Source organism: Microtus pennsylvanicus, chromosome 10 (assembly GCF_037038515.1).
Source record: "Microtus pennsylvanicus isolate mMicPen1 chromosome 10, mMicPen1.hap1, whole genome shotgun sequence".
Lineage (NCBI taxonomy): Eukaryota > Metazoa > Chordata > Mammalia > Rodentia > Cricetidae > Microtus > Microtus pennsylvanicus.
This window is the reverse complement of record NC_134588.1, coordinates 107019674-107040364: the sequence shown is the minus strand read 5'-3', so window position 1 is coordinate 107040364 and position 20691 is coordinate 107019674. Positions and strand designations below refer to the sequence as shown.

Sequence of the window (20691 nt, the reverse complement as noted above, 5' to 3'; positions counted from 1 at the left end):
GAACAATAACCAGCTAGTATCTTTTCAGAACTGCTTACCATATAGCGTTAAATGTTCACACCTCAGCAATGGAAGTTAAGTTAGTATCATGACTCCAGCCCCCTTAAAAAGGATTTATTTATATCCTATATAATTTTTCCATTTTATTTCTTTTTCTGTGTATGGGTGTTTCGCCTATGTGTATGTCTACACTCCATGCTCATGCAACGCCCTTAACAGCCAAAAGAGGGTGTTGGATTCCATGGGACTTGAGTTACAGACAGCAGTGAGCCACTGTGTCAGTGCTGGGAGTTGAACTTGGATAATATGGAAGAGCAGCCAGTGTTCTTTCATCAACTGTCTTTTCAGCACTGATTTATTTTAAAGTATATGTATATGTATATGTCTGCAAGTCAGTACAGATGCCCATGGAAGCCACAGGAGGGCGCCAGAGCTAAAGTTACAGCCATCATGAACTGCCTGAGTGGTGTTTGGGAACTGAGTTGAGTTCTAGTCCTCAGAGAGAGCAGTCCTGGCTCATTGCCGCAGAACCGGCTCTCTCTTAGCCCCCCCTTTTTCATAAAGGCAGAACCTGTGCTTAGGGAACCATACAAGCTTCCCAAGGCCATAGGGACACTAAGTAGTGGGGCTCGTCCTACGTGGCTCTGTCACCTTCTGTGCTGGAAGATGAAAAACTATGCAGCCATCAGACAATAGCAACAGCTATTTGGGAAGTACATGTATGCACCAAAATTTTCTTTACAGTCTCTCTATCTCTGTCGTGTGTGTGTATGTGTGTATGTGTATGTGTGTGTGTGTGTGTATGCATGTGCATGTGTATGTGTGCGCATGTGTATGTGTGGTGGTGAGCATCCATGGAGAGAGTAATGGTCCTTAACAGAAAAGCAAGTGTATGGATATTTTTACTCAGTGGAGCGTGGAATGTTTGTACTTCCTGCCTGGTAAGTTGCAGACCCCTATTCATGATTGCTTTTTCCATGACGTCAGCAATTTTGCTGTGCATGTTGCTGGTCCTCACCCTCCATAGAAAGAGCAGGCATCTTAATGTCTTAGAGGTTTGAGTGTTTCGGATTATTTCTATTGACATTTATCAGGTAAACAGGGGATAAATGGGCCCAGCTTTGCCTAGGACAGAGAATACTGAGCAGTGCTGTAATCCACTCTGAGTGATCTCTTCATGGGGAGTTGAGACACTTCTCAACCTACCCGCTTTCCACCTAGCTGGGTCTTCCCGCCCTTGCTTGCTGAGGCCTGGCTATTCTGTCTGGACTCTGGGTTATGTAGGCAGAGTCTTCTGGTTCATCCACACACTTTAGTTTGGTGGCCTTTTACCCATAGAGGTCTCACCATTTACCTATTAATTTTACTACTCTTGATTTGCTGAACAAAACATCATCCTCCCAGAACCATTGTGTTTTAACCAACAACTGGTTGGATAACTGTTGGTTATCCCCTGGACCTCTTGGTTATCACTTCGTAATGCAGAGTGCATATCTCATGTGTTTGCAAGACTTCCAATGAAAAACGCAAAGCTTTGGATAGAAGAGTTGAACCGAAGGCACGAAGGAATACTTTCCAAAGGTAGCAACTGAACAGTTTCACATATGAATCCTGGAAATGTCTGGTGACCTTGAACATATGATGTTATTATTCCACAATTCAGATTCCTAGGATGGGGATTATCTATTAGTGCTTAGGATTAACTGGGGCCTGGGAGTGTCTGGCACACAGTAGGATTTAAGAACTGTGCACCCATGAGATCAGCTCTCACTATCACAGTTACCCTCCCCTGGGTGTCCTCACTCCTTTTATCAGCAGATTTATTGATGCCGTCTAAGATGTAGTTTATCGATAGCATTGGAAACATAATTTGAAAACCTGAAATACAGTTAATTACCTAGGTAATTCTTCTGTTGCCAAGCAACCACATAGACTATTTGCTCCGAGCCACTTACTTGCCTGAGGTAACTCTGTCCATATACTGATCCCCACAAAATGCAGGTGAAAAGAAATCAACTGATGCAATCAATATTTTGGCTTTGTACATTCATGAGGACGCCACTGATTTCTGTCTTCAGGAAGTAGTGCTGCTGACCACTGTGATCTGGTGTGAGAGTCGGAGTTGCTAAACTTGGTGGCACATTTGAGTCATGGAGAACTTTTTAAAAAAACCAGTCAGCCAACCAATCAACCAACCAGCCAGCCAACCAACCAACCAGCCAGCCAGCCAGCCAGCCAACCAAGCAAGCAACCAACCAATCAGCCAGCCAACTAACCAACCAAGCAGCTAACCAGCCAACCAACCAACTAACCATCCATCTATCCAGCCAGCCAACCAAGCAAGCAACCAACCAACCAATCAGCCAGCCAGCCAGCCAGCCAGCCAACCAACCAACCAGCTAACCAACCAACCAATCAACCAACCTACATGTCTTGCCTTCAACTCAAGAAAATCTTTTCCCATGAGCCTGGAATGTTTTTCTTTTTGGATAGAGTCTCATGTAACCCAGATAGGCAGACTCCCAACTTCCTACATTGCTGAGGATGACCCTAAACTTTTGATCCTCCTGCCTCTGCCTCTAGAATACTAGAAGTATTTGAGCCAAGTCCGGCTCAGTGATGCTTAGAGATGGAACTCAGGGCTTCCTGTGAGTTCACAACTGAGACGACACCTCCTAGCTTGAGGATTTGCTTTTGAATAAGATGACCAGGGATTCCAAAGTCTGGTCATGGTTAGAAACTACAGATCTGGACTTTCTGACTTGCTTACTAAGTCTATGGTGCAACCATTCTGAACTTCAGAATATGGGGCAAGATCTAGAAAATTCCTGTAAATAGCTTTGCTTGAAACAAATTTGCTTCCCTTCTGCCTAAAATGTACATTTGTGAGTACTCAGAACAACAACAACAACAAATAAACATGATTTCCCCAATCATGAGGCGCTTTCTGATAGGATCCACTTCACACGGTGCACTGAAACACGGTCACCTGATGTGTCCTGAGCTTGGAATCCTTCCTGACACCAGAAAAATTATGTTTAAGATTTTAATCTTTCTGTATATGACAATGTTTCTGTAATGGATTCTATGCATCTAAAATAGTGACAGGTCTGAAAATTGTAGATTTGTTAACAACTGGTTAAATAGTCAGAGTCAGCATGCAATTCTTCATTTTCTTAGTCTAGGCTGAATGAAACTTTCTACCAATCTTGAGGTAGGAAAGATAAATGTTACATTTTATAAGCAAGGGTTATCTTTTCTTCCATAACGAGACTTCCCTTATTGAAAACATTATACATCCAACATAAAAATGTGATGTTGAATTCAAAGAAGAAAATGACACAATGCTAGGAAATTTGAGAAATATCTTGAAAAATTTTAACACTGTACTGTACTTAGTACTTTTAGCATTTTGAAAATGAAGGTATTAAGTCTGAGAAAAAGCTAGAGAAAATACATTTTGAAGGTAAGTGTGTGTGTGCAAGCATGTGTCAAATGTGTGTGTATACAAGCATGTGTCAAGTGTGTGCGTGTGCAAGCATGTGTCAGGGTGTGGCCATGGAGGTCAGAGGACAATTCTAGCTATAGTTCTTGCTTTCCACCTTGTCTAGGCATTGGGTCTCTTGATCCTGCTGTGCTGTGTATTCCAAGATAGCTGCACTCTGAGTTCCATCCAGCTCTCCTGCCCCTACCTCCCATCTTGCATGGGAGTGCTGGGATTATAGGTGTGCACTACATCAGACTTTTTATGTGGGCTTTGGGGAGAAAACTCAAGCCATTAGGATTACATAGCTAGGCTGGCAGGTACCTTTTCCTGATGAACCATTTCTTGGGTCCAGAAATTAAATGGAAATGAGTTATTAAAATGATGTGTTGATGCTCTTAAGAGTTAAATTTAAAAGATTATTCATATCTATAGAATTATCACATAAGCCAGGTAATAAATGCCAGTTACATAAATGACATCATTTAAACTTTGCAACAGTTCTACATGAAAATATTAATACCAGGACTTTTATTCAGAAGGGACCTAAGAGATCACCATAAAATCAACAGAATGACAAGAATTAATACAAACCTTTCAATAATAATTCTCAATATTAAAGGTCTTAGTTCTCTAATGAAAAGACTCAGGCCCACAGATTTCCATGTTTTTGATGCCTCCAGGACATACACTTCACCACCAAGGATGGTCACCATGTTAGGGCAAAAGGCTAGATAGCAGGATTCTAAGCAAAAAGGAACTGAGACATGAACAGGCAATGCTATTCTAATATTTGTGAAATTGCCCTGAAGCCCAAAACAGAAGAAGCAAATGTTATCACGTGGTGTTCAACAACAGAACACTCTAAGAGGACATTAAAATTATAGACACACACACTCACCAACCATGATGCACACAGTTTCACAGGACAGACAATCTGTATCTAAAACCACAGACCAGCACAGTGATGGGGGGGTGACTTCAGTACCCCACTGTTACCAACAAATAGATAACCCCCCAAAACTCCCAAAGAAATATTGGAGTTAAATGACATCCTGAATCAAATAAATAAATCTAAATTTAATAAATCCACTAAATCAAAGAAACCTACTGAACATTCTATCTCAACAAAACTGTTCAGGGTTTCTTATACCAGAAAGATTTTACACACTTTTAACAGTAGACCTTTACATATCTTTAAGAGTGCGTAGCATAAGCTTGGCGGTGGTGGCACACGCCTTTAATCCCAGCACTCAGAAGGGGGATCTCTGTGAGTTTGTGAGTTCAAGGCCAGCCTGGTCTACAAGAGCTAGTTCCAGGACAGGTTCCAAAGCAAAAAAGAGTGCATAGCATAGCTTTTGTTTTTAATTGTGGAAAAGTTTTGTTTTGTTTTTTAACTAAAGTCTACTTAGAAAAATTCCATAGTATCTATTAATAATTAGTTGTTCTACAAAGCCATCAGGTGTTACATGTATATATTATCAATTAAATTTTTCTTTGAGATTTCATAAACGTATATAATGAGTTCTGGGCATTCCCACCGTCTCGTTCCCTCTCTTGACTCCCCGCACTGCTGTTGTTCTCTTTATTCCTCACACCCACTTCTTCTTGTTTTGCTTTGTGACCCAAGGTCCCCACGCTCCCAGTTCACTCAGGAGATCTTGTCTTTTTCTTCTTCCCATGTAGATTAGATTCATGTGTGCCTCTTGTAGAGGCCCAGAGGAGCTATTTTTAACAGTGTGCTGGGCTGAGCCATGGTTGAACTTAGGCGAATGGTGTTTGTTTCAATTTCAATTTAAGAGTAGGGAAGATCAGGGGCGCAGGGCTCCTTGGAGCGCACGCTTGGCATATGTAACACTAGGGGTTCTATTCTAGTACCCCAGAGAGCTTAAGATCAGGCTATGTAGCCTAGTAGTAGATGGTAGTTTCTTATATAGTGTGTGCAAAGCCCCAAGTTCTGACTCTAGTACTGAAAAAAAAAGAATAAAATATTTTCAAAGTGAATTTTAGTCCTATAATCAGTTTTAAGTTTTACTTAACCACTTGTGGTCTATGTTAAAAGATAATTTCAGTCTCTCCCCTGCCCCCCGTGTGTGTATGTTTGTGTGTGTGTTGTGTATGTGAGGAAGAGGGGGTTGTATGCTTGCACACACAGAAGCCAGAGTCAGCAGAAGGTATCTTTCTCTATCTTTCCCCATCTTATTATCTGAGACAGTCTTTCTCCGAGCCCAGAGCTCACAGATTGAGATAGAAAAGCAGGTTAGCAAGCCTCGGGGATCATCCTGTCTTCGTCTTCCCCTCTCTGAGATTATGGTTCATGCTTTCACACTCGGGTTTCTTACACGGTTGTAGAGGATTTGACTTCAGGCCCTCACGTGAGGATAAAAAGTACTCCACCCACTGATCTGTCCAGTTTTTTATTAACCTCTGTAGTGTCTATTTGGTCAAGATTTCACCCAAGGATTATACTTATATCAAAATTTAATAATGTATTAAATCGCCAAAGCAATTTGGCATTGACTAAATGGCCTAATGAAGGCTCACTGAGCAGAGAGGCAACCTCCAGCCGTTATCACCAGTCACCATGATGAGCTCATAGTTAGAACAGGACATTACCTTTCCACCTCCCTCGATGCCATACAGAAAGAAACCCTCTAGACCAAAGAGCTGACCCCATGACTCCTGGGAGAAGGATGCCCAGAGTGGTTATAATCTCTGACTTGCCTTGGACATATAGGTATGAGTGCAAAGACAGTGTTTTTAGAATTCCGAATTCCAAAAATGCACTGCTTTGGTAGAGAGTCAGATAGATGTTAAGTATCTACATATTTATATAAGTAGGCATGCATGCATGTACACACATGTAGAAATACATATTATGATAGTTTGAATGAGAAATGTCCCCAAAGGCTCAAGTATTTGAATGCTTGATCCCCAGATAGCATTGCTGTTCGGGAAATTTATGGAACTTAAGCAGTTGGAGCCTTGCTAGAGGAAGTATGTCACTGGGGGTGGGCTTTGAGGGTTTATAGCCATATCCCACTTTCGGTTCACTCTCTGTGCTCTCTCGGCTTCCTGCTGTCATGTATCCCCCAACATCATGGATTCTCCTTTTGAAACCTTAATCCAAATAAATTTTTTAAAACCACATTTATCCTTATCTCCAGCAGCCAGTTTCCACTAAACTATGAGAGAGAGAGGGAGGGAGGAAGGGAAATAGATGGCGGGGGTGGGGGAGACAGACAGAGGGAGGAAGGGAGGGAAATAGATGGCGGGGGTGGGGGAGACAGAGGGAGGGAGGAAGGGAGGGAAATAGATGGCGGGGGTGGGGGAGACAGAGGGAGGGAGGAAGGGAGGGAAATAGATGGCGGGGGTGGGGGAGACAGAGGGAGGGAGGAAGGGAGGGAAATAGATGGCGGGGGTGGGGGAGACAGAGGGAGGGAGGAAGGGAGGGAAATAGATGGCGGGGGTGGGGGAGACAGAGGGAGGGAGGAGCTATCCCATTTTTTCTTTACCTGGGGCTGGCCATGCCACAGATATGGAATCAGAGCCCAGCACGGTGACATTATATGCGGGATGGACGTCTTCTGGGTCCACATAAGCATCTGGATGATGAAATCCTTGCTCACACTGCTGCCACTTCCAGTTTTTGCTTCTAACTTGTAAATGTACCTGAAGAAATGAAAGTTATAACAAGCCAATTTTGAGACTCTGTGACAATGTTTGCTGGCTTCTAACCTGCTGTTTTTCCCTGAGTTTGTGACACTTTTTGGATCTCTTCTATGAGAAACGCTACTGTGAGTTTGGTTGTTGTGTCTAGCATAGAGCGTGCTCCTTTCTAGAGCACCATTACTGCTGCCTCCCAACTCCATGCTGAACCCCGTCGTCACTCATGGCTTTTCCTGAGAATTTCAGGAGCATCTTGGGGTGTGCTACTGGTCTGTGAAAATTCAATTTAGTCTTTTCTATTTCTAAATGGGTTGAATTTTCAGGGAGATTCATTTAGAGGCAGAGATATTTAAATTGATCTGTTATTTTCCACAATAAAACTAAATTATTCTCTATTCTCTGCACTGAAACATCTGTTGACGTAAGGTTTATCTCGTGTCTGCTGAGAAATGAATGGGAATGAATTGCAAATGTGTGGTTCAGATGACTCCTGTAGACAGAGCAGAGCGAGTGGAGGGGAGGTAAGAAGTGGTAGGTGATGGGAACACCGTTCTCCCAATCTCTTTAGCTGCTAACTTTGGAATGTAGGTTTTAAACACCATTTGATAAGTTTTGAAGTTGGACATTGTATTTTGTATAATTAAATTTCTCATGCTTTCACATCAAATGCAGGACAAACTATTTGATTTCCTGTAGGCCCAAAGCAACCACCCAGCACTCTCATTTGCTATAGCATAGCTGATGAACAAGGAGATGAATTCGATAATTGAGTAACATTTTAACAGGAGGTGTTCTTTCTCGGCCTTGAGCAACTTAGAAAGCTTACAGTGTGATTGGCGAAGTTTTCCTCATGCCGTCTGCTGCTGGGTTCCAGGTTTTTATCAGTGAATTCTGTTCATCACTGCCACCCACGAGAAGCAAGCTTCCATTACGCCTCAGCTGATTTTGAGAAATGAGGCCGTTGGGCTTTTCTGGAGGATTCCAATGTAATTCCACGGTGGTAGAATTGATGATAATGTGTTGAGGTGTCACCCAAACTCCTGGCAAAAATGACACAATGAGGTTTTATTGTGAGGATAAAATACATGCCTCGTGAAATGGCGCAGCTCCCTCCACGAGCCAGCTAGCCCTTATCTGTGGGTTAAAGCGATCTCATTGTGGAAGAAACAAGAATGCCTTTCCTGTACTTTGGGGGAGAAACAAGTCACCAAGCATGGATTTGCTCTTCCTCTGGCTTTACTTTTGAATGCCACACCACTGGCTGTGGGACGTTTCTGTGGCTCGGGCATCGCTCTGGCTGTAATTCAATGAAGAGTGGAAGAAGAAATGTGGGCATTTGAAACCCTGGTGCTCTTTGGGTTATGTGGAAGGAAGCACAATTGGGCATTTATTGGAATTATACTGGTCAGTGAGTTAGAATGTCTTCTTCCCTCTTGTACTGTGGGCTACGCATGTCCGTTTTCTCTGGAATACTCTCTGGCCCCACTTCCCAGGTTTCCAAGATTCTTCAACTGTCTCTGTAAACACTGGAGTGTCTCAGAGTCCCAGACTCTCTCTTCACTTTGGCATTCTCTCCCCCCCTCCCCACATCCTCTTCTCTCTCTGTCCCCCTTCCCCCCAAACTCTCTTGATGATCTCTCTTGCTCGCCTTTGCTGAGGGCTCCCCAAGGCACACTTGACACCAATTCTCCCGTGGGCTTCAGACTTCTGACCCCAATTGTTTAGGTGACATTGTCATTTAGATACTTACTTAGAAATCAAAGGCTCAAAGCATCAACATTGGAACTCTTAAATTTCCTTCTACAGTTGATAGAGCTCCAAGCCTGTCCACTGACTAGTTTTCTCAGGAAAACACTTAAAGAGGATGATCTCAAGGTACTCCCCGCCCCTGTACTCCGGTCGCTGAGCTCTGCAGACCCTACAAAGCTACAAAGCTCCGGTCTTCACAGCTGTCACTCTGGCCTTTCCTACATGTCTGTACTAGCATCCTGTCTTTTGCAGTTTTGGGGACTAAGCCCAGGGTCGGTGATGCGGGGCAACTGCCCTACTATGCAGCTGCACCCCCAGCTACACCTCAACTTTAAAGCTTGTCTCTGTGTTTTGGATTCACTATGTAGCTAGAGACCAGCCTTGAACTCCTCCTCCCTAGTGCTGGATTAGAGGTGTGTGCTGCTGCTTTGGGGCTGTCTCTGCTGTAAGTCTTGGCTTTCTCGATGCTCTTGGAATTCTCTCAGCACTTTCTGACTATTTTATATATATTAGGAAATACACAACTAATATTTTTTTATACCTTTCCCTCCCTATCATGGCCTCTGTGGCCCCTATTTCCTGTCATGGTCTCTACTTCTCTACCCCTAGCCCCCTTAGACTACAGTTGTCCTGACTTATGGTCCTCTGCCCACACCCTTTTCTGATGCTTCAGGCTCGGTTCTTCCTGTCACTAGGGTTTACATTTGCCCTGGGTACGTCTGCTTTAGACATCCTAGGCTGTGCGTTTTATTAGCTCAGTCTTCTCTATTGATTCCTTCAGCCATGCAGCTTGCTTGAAGTTTAGTGTCTTATTCTAGCCTCTAGTCAGGGGGTCCTGACTCAGTTTCTAGCACACACCCCCTTCTAGTTCCCTCACATCCTTATGATATCATCATCATCATCATCATTTTCTTTGATGTGTTACTTTCTTACTTTGTTACGACTGATTGGTCCACCCACCCCTTTGCCTGCTTTAAAGAAAATTATTTCCGCAGAGGCAGGGATCTTCAGTCTTACTTCCCAACATGTATCTGTGAATAGCAAACTAATATGAGCAACATATCTCCTGACAATGTTACATTAGATAGTCTAGACAGTTATGGAAAGCAGAGTTGGCTATGATAAGACTCATTGCTTCATAGAGTTGAGTCTTCACCATAAAGGTTAAAATATATACAGAAATAGTCACAGTTCAAGGTTTGTCCTTAATTATTCTTTAAAAAATAATGTTTTTAGATTTACTTTTTATTTTATGTGAGTGTTCACTTGCATACATGCATGTGTATCATATATACAGTACCCAAAGAGGGCAGGGGAAGGCACTGGCTCCCCTGGAAGTAGAGATACAGGTGACTGTGAGCCACCATGTAGATGCTGGGAACCGAACTCAGATCCTCTTTGCAAAAAGCAGCAAGTGCTCTTAACCACTGAGCCATCTCTCTGCCCCCTCAGCACTCACAGGGTGGAGAATCTGGCTGTAAGACAGAGAGTCTGCTGGAGGTGACTGTGCCCTGAGCAGACCTCACACCGTCTCTAAGGGGCTCTAACACCACCCATTCAATTAGGCTCCCAGCAATCAATAGCTTCTGGCTGAGAATGTCTCCCAAGCAAGTGACTCAGTAAAAAGTAAGTTTCTGGCATTTTTAGAAGAGAAAAAATTGTTCAGGGCATTCAAACACAATTTCTTCAGCAGCACGCTGAAGAAAGGAAACAGTCTGATGGATTTCAAAGGCCTCACGCGCACCGGCATTCAAAGAGCAACTGATTTCTGAGAAGAAAGCTGCCTGTCTTGTTCTCCCTCAATGCTGGATAGAGCGCACGCCGAGGCCTAGGTTTCTCTGCCAGCGGCTTCAAACAATTCAGAGTTCAGGCTTCAACGGCACATGAGCTTGTAGATTCAGGCGATGAATCACCAAGGTTTAATCTGATTCTCTGTAGCTCATCTTTCTGTCCTTGAAGGATATATTAGAAATCACCAAGGAACGGCTGAGGTGATGGGCAGTGGGCAGGACACTTGCCATTCAAGTGTGAGGACCAGCGTCTGCATCCCCAGCACCCGCATAAAGACTGATGGAGCAGCCTCCCTGCGATCTTATTTTCAGCGCTCTCATAAGAGATCCTTAGAGAAAGCTAGCTGACTACGGGAACCAAATCTGCAAGCTCTGGGTTCAAGTGAGAGACACTCACTGGACCTGTGGGGTGGAGAGTGACTGCTATGATATCTGATTCCAACGTCTGGCCTCTACATATGTGCATACGTTCATGTGTTCACATGCATGTGTGTATGCTCACACACACAAACACATATGCACATGTGCACACATACACAAATGCTGTGCACTTATACACAGACAAAAATGCCAATACATGAAAAAGGCCATAGCTTAGTTTCCAGTATGTACTCTCAAAGCAGCCTATGCAGAAGGAGGTCTTAATGAAACAAAGGGGATCCGAATTATGGAGTTGTTTCATGTTTTCAACTAAAGTCTTTTTTTTTCACGTGTTCAGCTCCATGGAAGCTGGTAACTACCACATGGCCACAGATTTAATTGGGAAGACACAGTTTCAGTGTGTAAATAGCGGATAGTGAATGCTATATATTTACCTGCAGGATGGGTTTGGGCTGTTATTACCTTAACAATTTCAAGACATAGTTGATAGAGTTAAGACCCACTTGAGGGAGTGCCAGGTGTGAATTTGTCCCCCTTCTTCTGCTACTCTCCAATGGCAGCGATAGCACCAGAAAACAGATCCTATTCTGTGTAATAGAGGGCAGATCTGAGACAATCCCAGGGAGGAATGGACGGAAGGAAGAGAACCGACCCCTCATACCAGGCTAGGGCTCACTAGGTAGGAAGTACGGGGACCAAAATAAGAAAGTAGATTTTAGTAGCTGTTTTTACACACTCACTACCAGAGATGCTGCTTCTGGATTTGTTTTAAATTGGTCTTGAGTTTTGTGTATTAATACCCATTCTAAAGTTCCTGCAAATGCCCGTTAACTAAAATTCCCAATTTTTATTGTGAATTGGCTTCTTGAAATCTGTTGGTGAAAGCCAGTTCTCTGTGAGTTCATCACGTTATGCACTGGTCTCTGCATAGTTAAAGACTCCTGGCTGGTTTACTCAGACGTCTACATCCCTTTCCCTGTTAGGTACTGGGATGTGGGGATAAAAGGCATACTCCTTACTTTTCCAGTTTATCACGCCATGGTAAATGCAGACTTGTAAGTACAAATACTATGATGTGGGATGGTTGGTGCTTAGAGAGAAGTGTGGGGGCAGGGAGAGCACTTAGGAAAGGAGTCTCGGTACAGATTGTGGGGTGAGATCAGGAGAGGTAGGAAGGAGGTAGTTCTAGGGGCACATTCCTGTAAGAGGAGCCGTGTGAGCCCTGGCGGATGACATGGAGCAGCATGTGAAGTCTGATGAAATCTACATGGAGTCTCACAGAAATGGAAAAGCATTTGGGGTGATGAATATTGAAATATGACTCCCCATTTCCATAGCATGGGGTCAAGACCACCATTGAGCAGAGGGAAAACTTGAGGCATCTGTTTGCTATAGAAGCATGATAAGGATTTGCTTCCCTGGAAGTAAATTAGATTTTAGCGAGCTGGATTAACAGGAGAGATGCCCCCTTTGACATGGGGGAAGAATCATGAGGGGACACGAGAAGACTGAGCACCCCTTATTGGAGAGGACCCTCGTTAGGAGGAGCCAGAGAAGTTAGAAGGATGCAAACAAAGGCAGGGACAGAGGGATGGAAATAAGAATGAAATAAAAAATGAAGATTTGCAGTCAGCACGATTCATGAAGAGTGACGTGTTGTGTATGAAGAAGATGGAAATTTAAGAGCAGCAGTGGAGGGGCTGAGGTGATGGGCATTGGTGGTACCTAAGAGAAGAAAACAGGAAGAAAGGCAAGGCGGGGAGGGCGAGAAGTGGCGTGAGAGAGAACTGAGCACTGAAGATGGAAGGTCTCACAGTACCGAAGAGGCACAGACCTCTTGCCCATGAGGGCATCCCAGTGAGGGCTTAGCCTTGGCAGCTCTCAGTCTTTATAAGTAGGCAAAGCCAGTACCCAAGATCTAGACTATGTGTACTGAGTACAGGAAGGGTCCAGAGGGGCCTCAGGAAGCCAGGGGCGGGAAAGAGGAATCGGATGAGCCCAAGGCAGACTGGGTCTACTTTGCCTTTTCTTTCCCCGGTATCGATGCTACAGGAAAGCTGGGCTACGGTTTTGCCTGAGTTCACTCTAAGATGAGTTGACCTTACCGGGCAACAGGAAAATAGGATAATAACCCAGCCCGGGTTCTTCCCACTACTGGCTAAGGAGCCACAATTTCCGCGAGGATAAGACTGTAGAGAAGTGTGTCCAGTCTTCCCGAGGCTATCCTGCGCTCTAACACTTTATGTTTAGATGGAAACAAGAGCAGGAGCAGAAGAACACGGGCTTCTTTTAATTTTTCCCATGTGCACTCACTACTCTCAAATCGTAGACTTTCAAACTGTGTCTGACTTACTATAAAAGTGGCATTTCATAACCAAATGTCCTGGGGTTAGTAATTTAAAACTTTACTTTCATTATTTTGAATTATGAATGTGTATATGTGTATGTTCATGCGTGTGCATGTGTGCATGCAGGCTCTTTTGGAGGCCAGAAATATCAGATCCCTGGAGCTGGAGTTACAAATGACTGTGAGCAGCCTCAGGTGTGTGTTGGGAACTGAACTCAGTTCGGTTTTGGAAGAGCAGTAAATGCGCTTAATCACTGAGTCATCTCTCCAGCCCGAGTTAGTAAATGAAAAGGGTTAATGTCATTGATGACCGACCCCTTTGTAGCCCCTAAACACTGGGGTGGTATTGGTTCCCTGCAGAGGTTACCCAGGAATGTGCATACACAGCTAGAGAATGTATCTGAAACTTTGTTGCTTCCCAGAGGGAAACCTTTTTTCTTTGCACAGTTGTTTCTGGGGACGGAATAATGCAGAATGTTAAGAAGCATACTGAGGACATTTCTTACAGCCTAGCCCCCTGTACCATCTAAAGTCATAATTTTCAAGGCATAAGATCTAGACCCTTTAAAAAACTTTATAAGGGGAAGTGGAGAAATAGATTTAAAAAGTAACTAAAGCATGAGTTTGGTGAATAATCCAATACCAGAGATCCCCCACTCTATCAGGCTTGAGTTTTAGCCAAAGCGGGTTGGTAACACCATGGCGATCACCCATTATCATCAGAGTATCCATTTGATGGTTGACCTTTCCAAAAAATCCACCGCTGCTTTCCTCCCTTCCTAGGAACACCAAGCTCTCTGACATGAAGCATTCTTTATATAGAGAGGATCATTAGTGAACTCCTAGAGAGGAGCCATATGCCCCATATGTGGAATTTTCCATTTTATTCCCCATTTACTGGTAGGAAGTTTAGGTCTAATGTTCCAAGGTACAACAGTCCTTTCAGCAGAAAAGTAATGAACAAGTGGTTTGGGACCCTGTCATGGCAACGGACACCGCGATCCTCCTTAGATGCTTCTTTATGTATGTTTTGATTTCTCCATCTCTAAAACAGGCCAAAAAAGATTAACGGATAGGAGATCCCTAGCACAGGCTACTGAGCATATTCTCCTCCATAAAGCAAACAGCTTCACACACCCCAGGTCCCAATCCACAGCGGCTCATTGTCGTCACAGGGACGGTAATTCCAGGTTTTTCCCTAATGTGTATTGTATATTTATTAATCACTAGCAATGAGTGGAGTCATCTGCAACCATTTTTACACACAAAGCGATTGCCATTGCTCTCCAACATCTCCATATAAACATATCACCTGATTTCCACAATGTGTTTTTATTTAGCAATCCTCCTCCCCAACAATATTTGAATTGCTCTCCACATTTTGGCATGAGGTAAAATGATGCTTCCACAGCATCCTGACACAGGGCCCCTTCTGTGCGTGCGGATGAGCTTCAGGCATAAATAATGAAAACTTAACTGCTGTGTTAAGAAATTAAGATTTTGAATTTAACAGACAATACCAATCTGTCTTCTAAAGAGGGGGGTGGGATCTCTCTGGTGGCATGTCTCTCCCATTGTGTGTGTGTGTGTGTGTGTGTGTGTGTGTGTGTGTGTGTGTGTGTGTGAGCTAGTGCATGCACACATGCACGTGTGTGAAATCTCAGTTCCTGGGGCTCAACTGCAGCCTATCTGCATCACAAAACCCTTCTCTATGTTTGTGGCGGGTTTACATCTCTCCCTCAGATTATAATCTTTGCATACACACCTAGTAATTCTGTTACTATCATTCTTGTTTGGTTTTACTTCCTTGACGGCAGAGACTGTTTTTGTCCACCTTAGCAGTGGGTTTGCTATTTGTTCACTACTAAAGGGTCTATTGCTTGAGATTTTGAGGAGCTTAATAGCCAAGCATTCATTTTCCCCATAAAAAGCAAACCTCAAGGACTTTAAGAATTTCAAGAACTTTACTGTGAGTGACAGACAGTCTATGGTTTACTGAAGCCTGTAGGAAGGGACATGGGATATTATTTTGGTTTAGCCCATCAGTTTTATTCCTCCTGCCTTGTTTGCTACAGAAGAGCTTATACAGTTAATTAAAACAGCGCATACAAACGTTTTCTCTGAACCACAGATCCATCCTGGTTACCTTGAGGGGCAGCCTGCAGGGTCTGACCTACAGAGGGCTCACTGGAGGTGCATCCGGCAGACGTACAAGCTGCGAGGGTGAAGCTGTAGTTGGTGTGTGGCTGGAGACCTAAGAAGAGCCAACAGAAAATAAAGCACAGCTTGAGAGGGGTATTCATTAATAATTAAGCAATGGAAGTTGCATGCAGAGTTGTAGATGTTCCCTGCACACATCCAGACTCCTTCTCAGAGTACAGGTTCCTGCTCCCAGGGTGGGAACCCACAGCTTTACACAGGCCAGGAAGGAACCCACAGCCCCACACAGGCCAGATAGGAACCCACAGCCCCACACAGGCAGGAACCCACAGCCCCTGCACAGGCCAGACAGGAACCTACAGCCCCACCCAGGACAGAACTACAGTCCCACCCAGGCAGGAACCCACAGCCCCCGCACAGGCCAGAGAGGAACCCAGAGCCCCTCACAGGGCAGAACCCACAGCTCCACACAGGCCAGACAGGAACTCACAGGCCCACACAGGCCAGATGGGAACCCAGAGCCCCACACAGGGCAGAACCCACAGCCCCACACAGGCCAGGCGGGAACCCACAGCCCCACACAGGCCAGGCGGGAACCCAGAGCCCCACACAATCAATTCCTCCTTCTCAGATCCCCATACAAGATGCCATTTAAAACTGTTCCATTTTTTGGCACCAGAACATTCCACATCCCGAATAGCCCGTTCCATCTTGAAGAACACCAGGGTTCCTCCTCGTTTTGTTTGAAAGTCCTTCTTTATATCATAGTGAGCCATTCCTGTCACTTCCACCCTTGGGGACCCGTAGAACCAATCCAATTTCCTTTCCACATTGCTTGTTCGTTAAATATTTGTAGACAGTTATCAAATCGCCGAGTGTTTTCTTCTCAAGACTAACCACCCTAGCTCCCGCGACTGCCCCTCAAGAGAAGAGAGACAGAGAACACTTTACAGGAAGGTTAGATGCATCATTGTCTAGGCTCAAGCCATATTCCGTTCTTATTAACAACCAGCTACAACTTTTAGGAAAATAAAAAGCCAACCCTGCCCCCTTTTACCAGGTGTATTCATAGACTGCCATTGTTCTTTTCTGTCAGACGCCGGCTTTTGTCTTTACACACAGACGGAGGATATTTCAATGAGGGCAAAGCATTTATTTACTTCTTCTGCATTTATAAAAGAATATGGCTCAGTAATTCCCCAGGAGGGCCTCAGAGGGAACAAAGAATGACTTGATCTATTTATGACAGAAGTTGTCCGTGGTTATATGTCACTGCTCTGTGGCTGATGACCTTGGCCAAGCTGCCTAGCTTCTTTTTGCCTTGGTCTACTGATCTGTAAAATGGGGAATCACTATAGCATGTAGCTTATATGAGAAGACCAAATGGGATGGCAGGTAGTGCTTTATATCAGCAGGAGTAACGTTAAGGCTCGCGGCGTTCAACAAGAGGTGGACTGACGCTTACAAGGTCTTTCCTGGATTCTCGAGGGAAGCCAATACCCAAGCATTCTCAGAAAAATAAAGAAGACCTGTGCTTTGTCAACCATCAGATCGTTAAGCTAATTTACAGAACCCACTCTGTGGTATTATGCATGTTTTCCACAAGCTTCCTGCTGCATTTTGACACATTTTATGCTTTTGATGGCATGGTTCTTCCTCCAGATTTGTTCCCATGTTATCCCGTCACTTCATGTAGATTGCTTGAGGTCTACATTTTTTTTAAAAATAGATTTCAACTACTCTAAACAATACACCAGTCCCTTTTATCTCCGGAAATAATTCTCTCCTTGTACAGCCTTCTGTATCTCTGGAGCACTAGGTGTCTTTTTCTTGCCTTTTTTGCTATGGCTCAATTGCCGAAAGAGTCAGGACCCTGTTTTGCCTTTCAGTGTTTCCTGCCAACAGCGATGACACACAGTGGTGCTAAATGAATGGAGGTGGCAGCCATGGGATTCACTCAGGACTGGAGAGCCGGTTTGGGGGTCTCTGAGGAAGCAGGGACCCAAGGCACCTGGATCTGCTTGACATCCAGCCACAGGGTCTTTTCTGTTTCCTTATGGACTTAGCGATAAGATGCAAGTACTTATTTGATTCTAATCTTCCATTTGGTTGCCAGGGAGGATTTACATAATTTTCCTATTTACCTGATTTTTAGATCAGGAATATGACTAAATATCTAAACCATTCCCAAGCCATACAGCTCTGATGGAAGCTTACAGGAAACCGCTAAGCTAATAAAACACAAGAACCCAGAGAAAACGGAAAGGGCCACCCAAGAACGGAAGCCAGAGGTCGCAATGGCAGGCTGGTCCACAGGCATTTCTGCCCACAGTGTCTATTTTGCTTTTTTTTTTTAATTCTCCTTTGTTTTTAAACTGTTTGTTAAATAATAATTTTATCAATGTAATTTGTGAGTAGTAAAGTTTTCTACATTTTTTTTAGATGCAAGTGAGGACATATGTAGGGCTGGAGGGAAGAATCAAAAGTTAAGAGTACCTGCTGCTGTTCTAGTTTGAGTCCTAGCATCGACGGTGAATGGCCTGCTCCAGCTCCCAGGGGATCAGATATCTCTGACATCACTGAGAACCTCCAAGCACCAACACACACACACACACACACACACACACACTTAAAAATAAAACAAATCTTTTTAAAAAGTAACAAGCTATTTGTGGAAGTCTATCTTTCAAGACTATTTTTCCAGAAAATTCTCCAACAACAACAAAAAATTATAACCCCACTTCCTTTTGTCCTCTTGTGTTCTGGCTCTTTGGTTTCAGATGAGCAGCAGGTGCTAAGGACATTTTTAGAATTAGAAGAGAAAATACGTCTTCAGAGAGGTGTGCCAAATTTGATGAGAGGAACAGGATATTTGTAACACAGAGGTTAGGAAGAAAATCCGTGGCTACGGAAAAGAAACTGTTATTTCTTGCTGATACATTAAGTCCACAAAATGGCCCTATAAACCAATGTTATTAATAATTATTAACATTAATGGAAAAACAGGGATATTTGGGGTGTTAAAATTTGACTCCAATGTCTTATCCTGGAGACAAATCAATTTCAAACAGATTGTTCTAGTTGGTTTTTTGTTGCTGTGATGACCAGAAGTTACTTGGGCAGAAAGGGTTTATTATGTCTTTCAGGTTAGAGTCTACCATCAAAAGAAGCCTGAGAAAAAACTCAGTCAGGAGCCTGAAGGCAGGAACTGAAGCAGAGACCATGGAGGAATGCTGCTTTCTTGCTTACTCCCTGTTGCTCACTTGGCTACCTTTCTTAGACAGCCCAGGCACAACCTGCCAGGAATAGGCTCCACATACAGAAGTCTGAGCATTCCAACACTCCCATCAATCAACAATCAAGAAAAACTCCAGAGACCTGACCACACGCCAATCTGATGGAGGTAATTCCTCAGTTGAGAGTCCCTCCTCCTCTGTATGTCTAAGCTTGTATGCACAACATCTATGGCAGAGATCAAAGACCTAAAATGTGAGACCCCCACACTCAGAAGCTCCTACAGAAAATCTAGGGGAGGAATTTCAGCATGTTGGTGTAGATGATGGTGCTTTGGCTATAACCCCAAAGCAAGGAAACAAAAGCCAACAGTGGGCAGGCAGAGCCTCGTGCCTTGTTAGACTAGAAAGCTGCAGCACAGCACAGAAAGCTTTCTTTCTCCCATTCCAAGCTGTCTCTTCATGATAGTACTCTAACATAATACTCCAGCATAATGTTCCAGAATAATACTCCAGCATAAAACTCCAGCATATTGTTTCAGCATAATACTGTAGTCAGAATGGCAATTGTAAAAAATGAAAAAGTAGTCTATAAAAAAAAGTCCTGTAATCTCTGGAAGGGAGCTCCTCACACCCTTACTGCATTGAGTGTGCTGGATGAGTTCCATGCCTAGACTCGTACTGAGTTTTGGAATAAACCTTGCTTTTGCATCAAAAAAAAAAAAGAAAGAAAGAAAGGAAGAAAGAAAGAAAGAAAGAAAGGAAGAAAGAAAAATAGTGGTAAGCAACTCCACATCAGACAGAGGGCTGATCTCCAAAATATACAAAGAATTCAAGAAATTGGTCATCAAAAGAACAAATAATCCAATAAAAATGGGGTATAGACCTAAACAGAGAATTGTCAATAGAAGAATCTAAAATGGCTGAAAGTCACTTAAGGAAATGCTCAACATCCTTAGTCATCAGAGAAATGCCAATCAAAATGACTTTGAGATTCCATCTTACATCTGTAAGAATGGCCAAGATCAAAAACACTGATGACAACTTATGCTGGAGAAATTGTGGGGAAAAGGGAACACTTCTGGATTGCTGGTGGGAATGCAAGCTGGTATAGCCCCTTTGAATGTCAGTGTGGCGATTTCTCAGGAAATTAGGAAACAACCTTCTTCATGACTCAGTATGTGGAAGATCCAGCTGTGCTTGGATATTTATTGCAGTCTTTAAAGTGGTCAAGACACAGGATCAGTTTATATGCCCATCAGTGAGAGAATGGATAAAGAAAACGTTTATCTAATACAATGGAACATTACTCAGACACAAAGAAGAATAAACTCTGGTATTTAAAACCAAAATAGATGGAACTAGAAAACATTTTGTTATGTAGAATAAGCCAGGTATAGGAATATACATACCTATGTATGTATATGCATGTTCCCTCTTGTATACATAAATAATAAAAACAGTTTTCCTGACTCAAATGTCATTATGTGAAGTTGAAAACATAGTATGGTGGACAAAAGAGGACAGATGTAATCAGTGCATACTCTAGGCAAGCACTGAAATATCACACTACAAGTTATTATTACATAAAACATTACACATGAAAACAAAACAAAATAAAATAATAGTACTAAGATTTGGTACTCATAATTAGGGTCTTGTGATATTTGTAGGTTTTCAAGGTTTGTTATTTTTTATTATTATTATTATTATTATTATTATTATTATTATTATTATTTGGGTTTTTCTGTCCTGCCCTGGATGTCCTGGAACTCACTCTGTAGACCAGGCTCGTCTTGAACTCACAGAGATCCATCTGCCTCTGCCTTCTGAGTCCTGGAACTAAAAACATGTATTACCATGCCTGACTTCAAGGTT

General features: G+C 43.3%; 1 protein-coding gene across 1 annotated transcript in view; it reads right to left on the bottom strand.

Moving 5' to 3' along the window:
• Ush2a (usherin) overlaps nt 1-20691 on the bottom strand; it is a 663496-nt gene that overhangs the window by 119880 nt on the left and 522925 nt on the right. Inside the window, 5 exon segments of the mRNA XM_075987373.1 lie at nt 7000-7077; nt 7080-7156; nt 8008-8044; nt 8047-8193; nt 15567-15674. Of these exon segments, the coding sequence (XP_075843488.1) occupies nt 7000-7077; nt 7080-7156; nt 8008-8044; nt 8047-8193; nt 15567-15674 (447 nt within the window).